General features: G+C 38.8%; 1 protein-coding gene across 4 annotated transcripts in view; it reads left to right on the top strand.

The window, feature by feature from the left end:
- Positions 1–14,441, top strand: part of NitFhit (NFT-1 protein) — a 35,568-nt gene that overhangs the window by 18,803 nt on the left and 2,324 nt on the right. For all 4 annotated transcript variants that reach the window (XM_071666013.1, XM_071666012.1, XM_071666015.1 and 1 more), the window contains exons 8-13: positions 2,515–2,687; positions 3,309–3,445; positions 3,799–3,974; positions 5,818–5,999; positions 10,172–10,305; positions 13,588–13,760. In XM_071666013.1, the coding sequence (XP_071522114.1) occupies positions 2,515–2,687; positions 3,309–3,445; positions 3,799–3,974; positions 5,818–5,999; positions 10,172–10,305; positions 13,588–13,760 (975 nt within the window). The remainder of the gene's footprint in view (positions 1–2,514; positions 2,688–3,308; positions 3,446–3,798; positions 3,975–5,817; positions 6,000–10,171; positions 10,306–13,587; positions 13,761–14,441) is intronic.

The raw sequence follows: 14,441 nt of genomic DNA, 5'->3' as shown, positions 1-14,441 counted from the left end.
ACAGAGCATCAAATTGGAGGAGAGCAGTGTGGTTTCAGAAGTGGTAGAGAATGTGTGAATCAGGTGTTTGCTTTGAAGAATGTATGTGAGAAATACTTAGAAAAACAGGTGGATGTGTATGTAGCATTTATGGATCTCGAGAAGGCATATGACAGCTGACAGAGATGCTTTGTGGAAGGTATTAAGAGTATATGGTGTGGAAGGTAAGTTGCTAGAAACAGTGAAAAGTTTTTATCAAAGATGTAAGGCATGTATACAAATAGGAAGAGAGGAAAGTGACTGGTTCTTAGTGGGTGTCAGTTTGCAGCAGGGGTGCATGATGTCTCCATGGTTGTTTAATTTGTTTATGGATGAGGTTGTTAGGGAAGTGAATGCAAGAGTTTTGGAGAGAGGGGCAAGTATGCAGTCTGTTGTGGATGAGAGGGCTTGGGAAGTGAGTCAGTTGTTGTTTGCTGATGATACAGCACTGGTGGCTGATTTGGGTGAGATACTGCAGAGGCTGGTGACAGTTTGGTAAAGTGTGTGAAAGAAGAAAGCTGAGAGTAAATGTGAATCAGAGCAAGGTAATTAGGTTCAGTAGGGTTGAGGGAGAAATTAATTGGTAGGTAAGTTTGAATGGAGAAAAACTGGAGGAACTGAAGTCTTTTAAATATTTGGGAGTGGATTTAGCAATGGATGGAATCATGGAAGCGGAAGTGACTCACAGGGTGGGGGAGGGGGTGAAGGTTCTGGGAGCGTTGAAGAATGTGTGGAAGGCGAGAACGTTATCTCGGAGAGCAAAAATGGGTATGTTTGAAGGAATAGTGGTTCCAACAATGTTATATGGTTGCGAGGCATGAGCTATAGATAGGGTTGTGCGGAGGACAGTGGATGTGTTGAAAATGAAATGTTTGAGGACACTATGTGGTGTGAGGTGATTTGATCGAATAAGTAATGAAAGGGTAAGAGAGATGTGTGGTAATAAAAAGGATGTGGTTGAGAGACCAGAAGAGGGTGTATTGAAATGGTTTGGTCACATGGAGAGAATGAGTGAGAAAAGATTGACAAAGAGGATATATGTGTCAGAGGTGGAGGGAATGAGGAGAAGTAGGAGACCAAATTGGAGGTGGAAGGATGGAGTGAAAAAGATTTTGAGTGATCGGGGCCTAAGCTTACAGGAGGTTGAAAGGCGTGCAAGGAATAGAGTGAATTGGAACGATGTAGTATACTGGGGTCGACGTGCTATCAGTGGATTGAACCAGGCCATGCGAAGCATCTGGGGTAAACCATGGAAAGTTTTGTGGGGCCTGGATTTGGAAAGGGAGCTGTGGTTTCGGTGCATTATACATGACAGCTAGAGACTGAGTGTGAATGAATGTGGCCTTTGTTGTCTTTTCCTGGCGCTACTTCACGCATGCTGGGGGGGGGTTGCTGTTTTTTCATGTGTGGTAGGGTGGCAACAGGAATGGATGAAGGCAGCAAGTATATGTACATGTGTATATATGTATGTGTCTGTGTATGTATATGTATGTACACATTGAAATGTATAGGTATTTATATGTGTGCATGTGGGCATTTATGTATATACATGTGTATGTGAGTGGGTTGGGCCATATATATAAATGGTAGATAAGTAAATGTAATTATTTGAACTGGAAATTTGATTTCTCTACATTAGTAAAAGTTGTTTTACTTTATCACTATTAGTAATGACTCATATATAGTTCATATTGATATATGAGAACTGAACACCTAACCTTAGGCTGTATAATTACAGTGTTCCTTGCAAATAACAGGCCCCTTGATTAATGAAATTTTGTTGGTTAAACATTTATCGTATCAAATGTGGAATACTCATGTCTTGTTAATTCATCATGAGGATAAGAATGAAAAGCTTTTCTATAGTCCAGCATGTGAAGAAATAAAAAAAAATCAGAAACTACTGACCAACTTAGTATTATAAATGAAAATTTATATATATGTAATCAATTAGACTTAAATTATAAATAAAAATGTATATATATGTAATCAATTAGACTTGAAAGATAATGCAAAAGTTTAACATTTGTGACTGGAAGGTTTGCAGTGAGCAGGAGCATAAAGTATTCATATTTGTATTTTTTGGTTAAAGAATATATGGAAAAAGTCAGCTCTGTACTTGTTAAAAGCATTTTTTTTTCTGGCTCGATTCCTCATTTGCTGCTAACTCATCTTATTCTCCCAGAGCTAATGCCTGACATTGGTAGGATAGGCAAACACATGACAAAAATTGCCAGTCTGCTTAATAAACATGAAAAGTATAACTGTAATGTGTCCTGACAGGTGCTGTGACAAAACAACTTTCAATGCTTCTGTGATCACCTTCTATGCATTACTACTATGACCTTATCCATTCCGTCATGCTTCCTTAATATTTTGTTCAAATTGGATAGAAATAGAAATCTATTTCTAGCAATTGGATTAGCTTCAAAAATTATTTATTATTTCACTGCTTTATAGTTTTTAAATCTTGAATTAATGGTTATCTTTTTTCAGATTGTAGACCCCTGGGGAACTGTATTGAAAGAAATTAAGGAAGGAGTAGGTTTTGCATGCGCAGATATTGACATCAACCATCTGAAGAAGATTCGAGAGAAAATGCCAGTTCAGTCACATAGACGTTTAGACTTGTATCACATTAGTGAAGTACTTTCACCAGAATATCCAAGGTAAAGTTAAGAAAATCATGAATTATGATTATAATTTTTTTCTCCTTGGTTGCATTGCCATGCAAACCTTGAGGGGATCTTTAGGATTCCCAAGGGTTAAAAATATATTAGAGAACTCTGACCACAGGGGATTAAGGGATTCTCTCAGCCCACAGGAGACTGCCCCAGAGAGAAGCTGTTTTTATTTCTTCAAAACATATTTTTCAAGTGAAAGGAAAAAATTTTTTTCTAATGACTGTGAAAGAATATCATATACAAATACATAACAACAGAGAAACAAGTGAGACAGGCCTCACCTCTTTGCAGGATAAACAAAAACTAAATCAAACCTCTGGTGGTTGGGTATTATTGAAATATCCCTGGGGATAGGGGAGAAAGAATACTTCTCACGTATTCCTGTGTGTCGTAAAAGGCAACTGAAAGGGAAGGGAGTGGGGGCTGGAAATCCTCCGCTCCACTTTTTACTTTTCAAAAAGAAAGAACAGAGAAGGGGGCCAAGTGAAGATTTTTCCTCTTAGGCTCAGTCCTCTGTTCTTGACACTACCTCACTAATGTGGGAAATGGCTAATATGTATAAAAAAAAAGCTCTAACCACAATTCTAATTTGATATTTTCTCACAGAATCTGTGACCTGAGGCCATTCCCTAGTCCCTACATCAGTTACCAGTTTGGTGAGGTCTTCCTTCCTGGATCTTGTGTATTTTTGAAGTCACAACTCTCTCATGCATTTGTTAACAAGAAGCCATTGGTGCCAGGACGTATCCTTCATACCAGATGCTTTATGATTTTTTTACACTGATGATGATACTGTGTAACCACATGCAAAAGAAATCCAGTAATACCCATGCTATACTACATTATGTAGGTTATCTGTCTATTAATCTCATTTTTTACCAGTCTGCATAATCTTGGAAAATAGTTGTTCTATCCATACATGTGTGTTAGGTTGAGTACTCCATTGTGCAGTCCTCTTTCACATTTTTCACTCAGCTTCTTCCCATTCACAAGAGCTCTTAATGCATGTCACATTCATCTTTCTTGCATGACTTTATACATAATCCTGTTCTAAACAAATGTATATACGTTATCCCTTACTTAACTCCATGTTTAGATATCCTTCTGACTCCAGAGAGACCAGCCAAACGCTTCATCAATCTGACAGCTGCAGAAGTAAGCGACTTGGCCCAACTAACCCAAAAAGCTCTAAAAGTGGTGATGTCTCATTATGAACCAAAAAGGTGCCAGGTTGCTATCCAGGATGGTCCAGCAGCAGGACAAAGCATTGATGTATGTATCATATAATTACACAAGAGAACACAAATGAAGACTGGGGTGAATTTTCTTTACATGAGCTGTAGATAATAGCCTAAGACTTGTCAGAAATGATAGAATAACCACCACAAAATAGGATTTCAAACTACTTGATATATTAGTCATCCTCTCAAGTAACTGACCAGTGACAGCTTACCAGTCTTGAAACAAGTTCAATTGAATCCTCTTGTGATTATGCATGACAGCTAGAGAATGGATGTGAGCAAAAGTGACCATTTCTATGTTCCCGGCAGTCTTGATAATTTGGAAAATGGCAGACATGTATGAAAGAAAAAATATATATCCATCTACCTGTCTATTTCTGATACCAGTTCCCTCCAGGAACTCCCTTAAGGGGGTGGCCACGACAAGAGAGTCTCCATAACTGGTGAACTCTGGTACTGCTTCTTATCCTTTAGCACCTCATCCTGAGCAGGCCACTGGCAGAGGGCAACTCTAGCGCAACATTATCAGTGGCTTGTACCTAATGTCCCTGTCGACTTCTTCTACCTAATATTTATACCTAATGTTCCTGCCTTATGTTCCAACCTATTACTTCTGCCCATTGTTCCTGCCTAATGTTCCTACCTACTATGTCTACCTATTGTTTGTGTGGAATATTCCTGCCTAATGTTCCTACCTGCTACTTCTATCTATTGCTCCTACCATATTACCAAAAGGCAGGGCTAGTGCATAGCACTCAATGCATGAAAATCAAGAGTTACGGAGAATGAATTTTGTGATCTATGTTTTATCAAGCATTGTGTGAGACAAGGAGAGATTGTATGTTTGTGGGCAGAATGCCAACTGTCCAAGTATGGGTGAGGTAGAAAGAAAAGGCAGTTGTCTGAATCAGAGGAGTGAAGTTTGACATCCACTGAAGTGCTGGCTCACTATGCAGCCATCACGAAGCCTCCCGATGCCCAGGCAAGTAGTACCAGTAATATACCTCCCAGGTCAGCAGCTGCCTACCAACTAGTACTTACTAGAAATATATATATGCTTTTATATGTATTTTGTTAGTTTAGTTTATGTTCATTGGAGGTGGGGAATATGTCTAAGTGTGAGGCAGGGGAAGTATTTTTATATCTACTTGTTTTATATCTACTTGGGGTTGGTGGTTAGTTATGGAGTGGTTTGGTTGAAGGGGTCTAATGCTGTCGCAAGGAATTGACTGCCAAGCATGTTGAGGATCTTTGTTTCAATTGTAGTAGGTTGAGTCTTTGTAGATGCTGACAGCCAAATATTGGGTGATCTGTTTTGTGCAGTTGGATGAGGCTTAGTGTAGGGTTGAGCACATGAATTGTTTGTAAAGAATGCTAAGGGATTCTTTGGTCTAAATCTAGTACCAAGTAGAGTTTTGAGGGCATTTACTTTGTGACTCTTATTAAGATGGACAACCTCCCCCCTCCTTTAAGTTAGTTGTTCCCCCTTGTTGTCATTTATATCAAGGCAATTTGAGTTAGCTTCCAGCTTCTACAAGTCTTTTCTTCTCCACTTCATCCATATCAGGGTTGCTTTCTCTGATGTGATCTTCTCATTCCTCTTTCTTTTCGTTTGCCACTAGCCCATGTTGCTTTTTTATAATGAACCTTGAGCCCAAGGCATTTTATTATTTCCTTTCAGTTGCTCTACACTAAAGTGGTATTTCTGAAAGAGACTGCACAAGGGCCTTCTTACTCGAGACTGAAAATTAGGTCATAAGATGTGGAAACATGGGCTGCTGTCAATTATGATTCAGAAGTACAGTATCTGCCCTCAGAATTTTTAGAAGTAAAATAGTGGATATACATATATTCACTCTTGTAACTTATTTCAGCATGTACATATTCACGTTGTACCAGAAAGCACAGACATTATGCAAAAGCTTCAGGGACATGAAGAGAAGCATGTTCAGCAATGGAAAGAAAGAGAGGAGATGGAGGAAGAAGCAAATAAGCTTCGACAAGTGGTAACACAAATCTATCCAAACTTGTCTGATGCTGCATCTGGTATCCCAAGGTAAGCCATATTGAAACTAATGGGGAGCAGAAACATGTTCAAAAGTTAGTTTGCACTTGAATATGAAGCCAGATGGAACTCGGAGCATTTCCACTCCACCACAGTATTATTATTATTATTATTATTATTATTATTATTATTATTTATTTATTTATTTTGCTTTGTCGCTGTCTCCCGCGTTTATTATTATTATTATTATTATTATTATCATATTATCAATATTATTATTATTATTATTATTATTATTATTATTATATTATTATACTTTATCGCTGTCTCCAGCGATAGCGAGGTAGCGCAAGAAAACAGACGAAAGAATGGCCCAACCCACCCGCATACACATGTACATAGATAAATGCCCACACACGCACATATACATACCTATACACACGCACATGTACGTACCTATACATATCAGTGTATACATACATATACATACACAGACATATACATATATACACATGTACATATTCATACATGCTGCCTTCATCCATTCCTGCCGCCACCCTGCCAAACATGAAATGGCACCCCCCTCCCCCTGCATGTGCATGAGGTAGCGCTAGGAAAAAACAACAAAGACCACTTTCGTTCTCACTAAGTCTCTAGCTGTCATGTGCAATGCACCACAGTATGTTCAATTATTCATTTATGCCAAAGCCTTTGATTAGGTAAACATTCCTCTAGACCAGTTGCCTTTTTTTTAAGCAGCATATTTGAGGACAAATGCAGGCTAAATACACAGATAAAGGGGTTATAAACATGGGAGCTGCTGATGTAAACATATGGAGATGCCACCACCCAGGTGGGAGCAGTAACTTGGTGGGAAAAGTCTAGTGCACCTCTTGGGCAAGTGGCCAACCTGAGATCTGTATTTACTGATTCTTAGTGGTTAGCCAGATTCACCCATTTTCTAAAAATTAGTTGGAAAATGGATATCCAGATCTAAGAAGTTTGACTGTATTACTGAACCCAATTACCCTAATTCTTTAACTTTTTTAACAGTTCACCACCTATTCCAACCTGCACTTCAACTTAATATTTTTATTTAATCAGTATAAACACCAGTGGATTGGCAAATGAGAGAACTAAAAAGGGTTTTTATTCAACATTATCTTTTCAAATGATACGGCTATATTCTCAGACAATGAAGCACATAAAACAAGCATCTCAAATCACAATCTCATAAAATTAGCTACAACATACAGTGTGGAAACATGATGCAGGAAGTGAATATGCCTATGAATTGAATTACATGAATTTCATAAAATGGAATGTGGTGTAAATTGAAACTATGTCTTCATTGACAACAACATAGAAGCCAGTGCAACAACATTTTAGAAGATGAAATGAAGTCACGTAATTAATACCAGAAAAAAGGAAAAATCGTAAGAAATGGAAAGCACCAAAAGAGAAACTATTCGATTAAAAGCTAAAAACAAGAAATATGAGACTGGTCCTTCAAGGTAGGAGAAAAAGTATAAAAGTGACTCTCAGAAAATTATGCAAGATGTTAAATGACTGATACAAAGCAATATTTAGCTCAAAGAAACAAAAAGGTGTATGATGAATTATTCAGCCATTATGATGAAAGTATGGCAAAATTAGTTATTGAGGTAACTGAGGCTGGAGCAGCAGACCGACTGAAGGAGAATTAAGCTCCTGGGTCCTCTGGAATCCCTTTAATCTTCCTAAAACAAAGAGAATAGTAGCAAAACCAGTGATGTTACTAATGAGGTAAAGTAGATGAAAGCAAAATATAGTAGCAGACATCCACAAAATGACACAATTATTGGCATTACATAAAGGAGGATCCAAGTTACAGACAAGTTATTTTAATATCACATGTAAGAAAAGTTTCAGGGTAATAAAATAATAGCATAAAACCCCTAATTAACAACAACTATGTAAATAAAGGACAACATGGCTTTATGCCAAGAGATGTATTAGTACAGAAACTCGGCTACTGTTACACTTAACTGATTCTATTAAGATAATGCAAGGAAAGAGAATGGATATGATTTTTCTTGACTTTACTAAGGCATCTGACAAAGTAAACCACAGAATCTTTCCAGAAAAAATAATGAAGCAAAGCATTATAGATGAAAGAAAGAGCTTCAAGATGACAGAAAATTCAGTGTAATAGATAGAGGAATCATATCATAGATATGATCTGTTGGATGTACCACAAGAAACAGAATTAGCCTCATTTCTTTTTGAAATAATATTGTTGACAGTATAGTTAAGGAAGCATAGAAAGATGCATTGCTGATGACACAAGAATCAGTAAAGTGATAAGACCAGAGGATGATTAAAAACATTTGAAAAAAGCCATGAACATAATTCATAAATAGGCAAGAGAGAACCTCGTGGCATTTAAAGAAGAAATTTTTATATGAGTGAGTTGTAAAATGCTCAATGATATGACATGACTGCATAAAGGCTCAGTAGGGAAAGTGATAGAAAAAGGAGCAGAAGTCAAAGACCTAGGAAACAGTGAATGAGAAACTTGAATTCATTGAGCATATTGAATAGATGGAACTGTGAAGAAAGATAAGATGGTGTGATAATGAAAAAAATCACTTCAAGAGACTGAAAGTTCAGTGTATACAGGAGCCCTTTTTTTGTTTCTTTTCTTAACATTGGAGGCTCCGGTTAAGGACAAAAGTCTATATTAAGGCCAGGCCTTTATTAAAATACAGATCAGTCAATGAATGGAAAAAAGAAGAGACAAGGAAGAGTATTTATGAATTTTGGAGGAAGTGAAAAATCTGTACCACATCATACATGTTGGGAAAGGTATGAGAGGGTAGAGAGTTCCTAAGCTTCGAGGTGTGGGGAAAGAAACGGTTATCAGATCTGCCTACCCCAGAGTTGCCAACAGCTGCACAGTAATTATGGGACACAAAAGCTTGCCATGTATTGTGTGGTCTGGCTAGTGGTGGGGGCACACAAGTGGCCAGCTCTCAGGAGCAAAAGCCAAAGTAATATCAAGAGAAGAGGAAAAGTGACTGAACATTGCAGTGCAAGGCAAGCAGGTCAGGTTTTGAAGCCATTGCAATACAAGCCAAACAAAAAAAATAAACTAGAAGGAATTCTGAAGCAATTTACAAGTAGAACAAAAGAAATGAAATATCTGAATTAATATGAAAGACATAAAGAACTCTAAAAGCCATGAAAAAAGAATGGAAATTATATGATTACCTAAATGTGGTAGCAGACTAGAAAATGAACATTTCAGAACTAAAAACCCTGCATATAGAAAGACAGACTAATCTACTAAATAAATATGCTTTGAAATTTACTGAAAAGACAAACAAAAATACTTTAGAGCCCTGCTGGGAAAATGGAGATGCTTTTCAGTGATTGTCCAGTGTAATAAAAAAATTCATCAGGAATTAACACAGGCCTTCAAACAGAAGATCAACAGCTGGCTCACAAAAGTACTGGATCAACTGAGATTGGTAAGTTCAGCCTTTGGGTGGCAGCAGTGGACACCATTACAGAGCACTAAGCAAAATATATGGTGGATGCTAAATATTACCCCTGCTTCAGACAAAATTATGTTATACCTTTCTAAAACCAATACTTACTCTAACAGACATATGCTTTCAACTTTCTTCTTTCATACATTGTGTAAAATTAATTCACCACTTGTAAACTTTCTTTAGTCTCTACTAGTCATACCAAATAATTAACAGATATGCTAATCACCAACAGCCAGGTCTTTACATCAGACTCTCTTCCTGTTGATCTGAAACATTAAACTTTTTTGCTGTACTGCAAACTTGATAAATTTCCATTCGTAATTAGGCACTTATTTTTGTCTATTGATTGTGTGAAAGAGAATCATATAAGGTAGCCAATCTTTTAAAGGGATTGGGCATCTCAGCCTTCTCTCCTGGGGTTAGGACCCTCACCTGTAAAACCAATTCCCTGAAAATGAGTCTTTGCAATGGATCGACCTATTGCAAATTGGCATGGAATAATTGATAACATTGATAGTGTGATGTAGGAAAAAATGACTAAATTAGCTGTTATGAAATTATTTATAATTTTGTTTGGTAATGTAAGACTGGTAGAAAAATTCATGTGTTGATTATATTTAATTGCATTTTGAAAAAATACATTTGAAAGAAATTTATTGCTCTGATTTACCATTTTTATTTTTACAGACCTTTAGAAATCACCAAACCAGAGCTTGATGAGGCCTTCCTGTTTGGACCAACAAAAGTTCCTCAAGATTTTTTCATTGTTAAAACAAAACATTCCTGTGCTTTTATGGCACCTAACCCTGTTCTGCCAGGACGTATCCTTTTATATGCAAAGAACATGGTAACACTGTAAGAGGTCATCTTTTAAGGGCTTTATTACTCTTAGTGATTGGAAAAGAGTAAAGCTTTCCTCGAGGAATTTCCAACCCAAAAGAAGCTCACTTGGTTCTAGGCAGAGTGCAGCCTTGAAGCTGCAAGAACCTAACAAAGGGGGGTCCCAGGGCAACATATATATATATATATATATATATATATTTTTTTTTTTTTTTTTTTTTTTTTTTTTTTTTTAATACTTTGTCGCTGTCTCCCGCGTTTGCGAGGTAGCGCAAGGAAACAGACGAAAGAAATGGCCCAACCCCCCCCCCATACACATGTACATACACACGTCCACACACGCAAATACACATACCTACACAGCTTTCCATGGTTTACCCCAGACGCTTCACATGCCTTGCTTCAATCCACTGACAGCACGTCAACCCCTGTATACCACATGACTCCAATTCACTCTATTTCTTGCCCTCCTTTCACCCTCCTGCATGTTCAGGCCCCGATCACACAAAATCTTTTTCACTCCATCTTTCCACCTCCAATTTGGTCTCCCTCTTCTCCTCGTTCCCTCCACCTCCGACACATATATCCTCTTGGTCAATCTCTCCTCACTCATTCTCTCCATGTGCCCAAACCATTTCAAAACACCCTCTTCTGCTCTCTCAACCACGCTCTTTTTATTTCCACACATCTCTCTTACCCTTACGTTACTTACTCGATCAAACCACCTCACACCACACATTGTCCTCAAACATCTCATTTCCAGCACATCCATCCTCCTGCGCACATCTCTATCCACAGCCCACGCCTCGCAACCATACAACATTGTTGCGGCAGGGGTGTGTGATGTCTCCATGGTTGTTTAATTTGTTTATGGATGGGGTTGTAAGGGAGGTAAATGCAAGAGTCCTGGAAAGAGGGGCAAGTATGAAGTCTGTTGGGGATGAGAGAGCTTGGGAAGTGAGTCAGTTGTTGTTCGCTGATGATACAGCGCTGGTGGCTGATTCATGTGAGAAACTGCAGAAGCTGGTGACTGAGTTTGGTAAAGTGTGTGGAAGAAGAAAGTTGAGAGTAAATGTGAATAAGAGCAAGGTTATTAGGTACAGTAGGGGTGAGGGTCAAGTCAATTGGGAGGTGAGTTTGAATGGAGAAAAACTGGAGGAAGTGAAGTGTTTTAGATATCTGGGAGTGGATCTGTCAGCGGATGGAACCATGGAAGCGGAAGTGGATCATAGGGTGGGGGAGGGGGCGAAAATTTTGGGAGCCTTGAAAAATGTGTGGAAGTCGAGAACATATATATATATATATATATATATATATATATATATATATATATATATATATATATATATATATATATATATTCTTTCTTTCTTTCAAACTATTCGCCATTTCCCGCATTAGCGAGGTAGCGTTAAGAACAGAGGACTGGGCCTTGAGGGAATACCCTCACCTGGCCCAATTCTCTGTTCCTTCTTTTGGAAAATTAAAAAAAAAAAACGAGAGGGGAGGATTTCCAGCCCCCCGCTCCCTCCCCTTTTAGTCGCCTTCTACGACACGCAGGGAATACGTGGGAAGTATTCTCTCTCCCCTATCCCCAGGGATAATATATATATATATATATATATATATATATATATATATATATATATATATATTATCCCTGGGGATGGGGGAGAGAGAATACTTCCCACGTATTCCCTGCGTGTCGTAGAAGGCGACTAAAAGGGAAGGGAGCGGGGGGTTGGAAATCCTTCCTTCTCATTTTTTTTTTTTTTTTCCAAAAGAAGGAACAGAGAAGGTGGCCATGTGAGGATATTCCCTCAAAGGCCCAGTCCTCTGTTCTTAATGCTACCTCGCTAATGCAGGAAATGGCGAATACTATAAAAAAAAAAAATACATATATATTTTTTTTTTATTATACTTTGTCGCTGTCTCCCGCGTTTGCGAGGTAGCGCAAGGAAACAGACGAAAGAAATGGCCCAACCCCCCCCCATACACATGTATATACATACGTCCACACACGCAAATATACATACCTACACAGCTTTCCATGGTTTACCCCAGACGCTTCACATGCCTTGATTCAATCCACTGACAGCACGTCAACTCCGGTATACCACATCGCTCCAATTCACTCTATTCCTTGCCCTCCTTTCACCCTCCTGCATGTTCAGGCCCCGATCACACAAAATCTTTTTCACTCCATCTTTCCACCTCCAATTTGGTCTCCCTCTTCTCCTCGTTCCCTCCACCTCCGACACATATATCCTCTTGGTCAATCTTTCCTCACTCATTCTCTCCATGTGCCCAAACCACTTCAAAACACCCTCTTCTGCTCTCTCAACCACGCTCTTTTTATTTCCACACATCTCTCTTACCCTTACGTTACTCACTCGATCAAACCACCTCACACCACACATTGTCCTCAAACATCTCATTTCCAGCACATCCATCCTCCTGCGCACAACTCCATCCATAGCCCACGCCTCGCAACCATACAACATTGTTGGAACCACTATTCCTTCAAACATACCCATTTTTGCTTTCCGAGATAATGTTCTCGACTTCCACACATTCTTCAAGGCCCCCAGAATTTTCGCCCCCTCCCCCACCCTATGATCCACTTCCGCTTCCATGGTTCCATCCGCTGCCAGATCCACTCCCAGATATCTATACATACCTATACATCTGAATGTATACATATATATACACAGACACATACATATATACACATGTACATTTATTCATACTGTCTGCCTTTATTCATTCTCATCGCCACCCCGCACACATGAAATAACAACCTTCTCCCCCCTCATGTGCGCAAGGTAGCGCTAGGAAAGGACAACAAAGGCCACATTCGTTCACATTCTCTAGCTGTTGTGTAATAATGCACTGAAACCACATCTCCCTTTCCACATCCAGGCCCCACAGAACTTTCCACGGTTTACCCCAGACGCTTCACATGCCCTGGTTCAATCCATTGACAGCATGTCCACCCCGGTATACCACATCGTTCCAGTTCACTCTATTCCTTGCACGCCTTTCACCCTCCTGCATGTTCAGGCCCCGATCACTCAAAATCTTTTTCACACCATCTTTCCACCTCCAATTTGGTCTCCCACTTCTCCTCGTTCCCTCCACCTCTGACACATATATCCTCTTGGTCAATCTTTCCTCACTCATTCTCTCCATGTGACCAAACCATTTCAAAACACCCTCTTCTGCTTCAGTAACTTCACTTGTTTTCCTTAACTTCGTGTAAGATGTGTATGTAACCTTAATAAAACCATGCGAAAGTTTCTTGAAAGCAAGTCCAGAACAAGTTACAGACTTATTCCTTACAATGCTACTGGTTCAACAGAAGCTAGAGTCTAGCCAGAAGGTTACGTCCTCAACATTTGTTATTCTGGAGGACTCAAAACCTACGAAAAATCAGGTATGCACAATGTTCTTTCTTATTAAATTTTAATGATTAATTTCTCAGTTCTTTAAAGTTCAAAAAAAAATCAAGATAGTAAAGAGTTTGAGGATTTTTTGCTTGTGGCAGTCACTATAAAAAAAAAACATATTGGTAATTACACACACACAATTTTGGGTGGATAGATAATAAGAGATAATGGCTGTAACTGAAGTACTTAAAGGAGACTGCAAACCTAGAATCCCTTAAACTGACAAGAAATGAATTATTATGTAGAGCTATGGAGTAGCATTGTATACTGTCGGAGAAAAGATAGGAATGCATGTGGTGAAATGGATGGAATAGTTAAAGGAGCAAAGATCATTCAAGACAGTTGTGCAGTGAGGATAAAGCAGATTCTAGATAAGGTAAAACACCAGGAGGACGTAGCAAGGCTGCAGGAGATAGTAGCATATGAGGGGAAACCATACAGAGGGAGGTCAGCAGGCATAAGTCTTTGATGACTCTTAGGATGGAATATGACCATCCTCCAAACAAGGAGGTGAGGAAAGCCAGAAAAGGAGACCAGGTTCAGGAGGCTATTTAAGGCAACAGTCAAAGCAAGTACAAGTAGAAAAATAAGAGGTCAGGAGAATGGGGATATACAGAAAAAACACTAAGGAAGGCCACTTAACCCATTCATTTTTGCTATAAAAGCTG

Source organism: Panulirus ornatus, chromosome 10 (genome assembly GCF_036320965.1).
Source record: "Panulirus ornatus isolate Po-2019 chromosome 10, ASM3632096v1, whole genome shotgun sequence".
In the NCBI taxonomy this organism is placed as follows: domain Eukaryota; kingdom Metazoa; phylum Arthropoda; class Malacostraca; order Decapoda; family Palinuridae; genus Panulirus; species Panulirus ornatus.
Note: the sequence above shows the minus strand (reverse complement) of the source record. Positions and strands in the feature narration are given on the sequence as shown.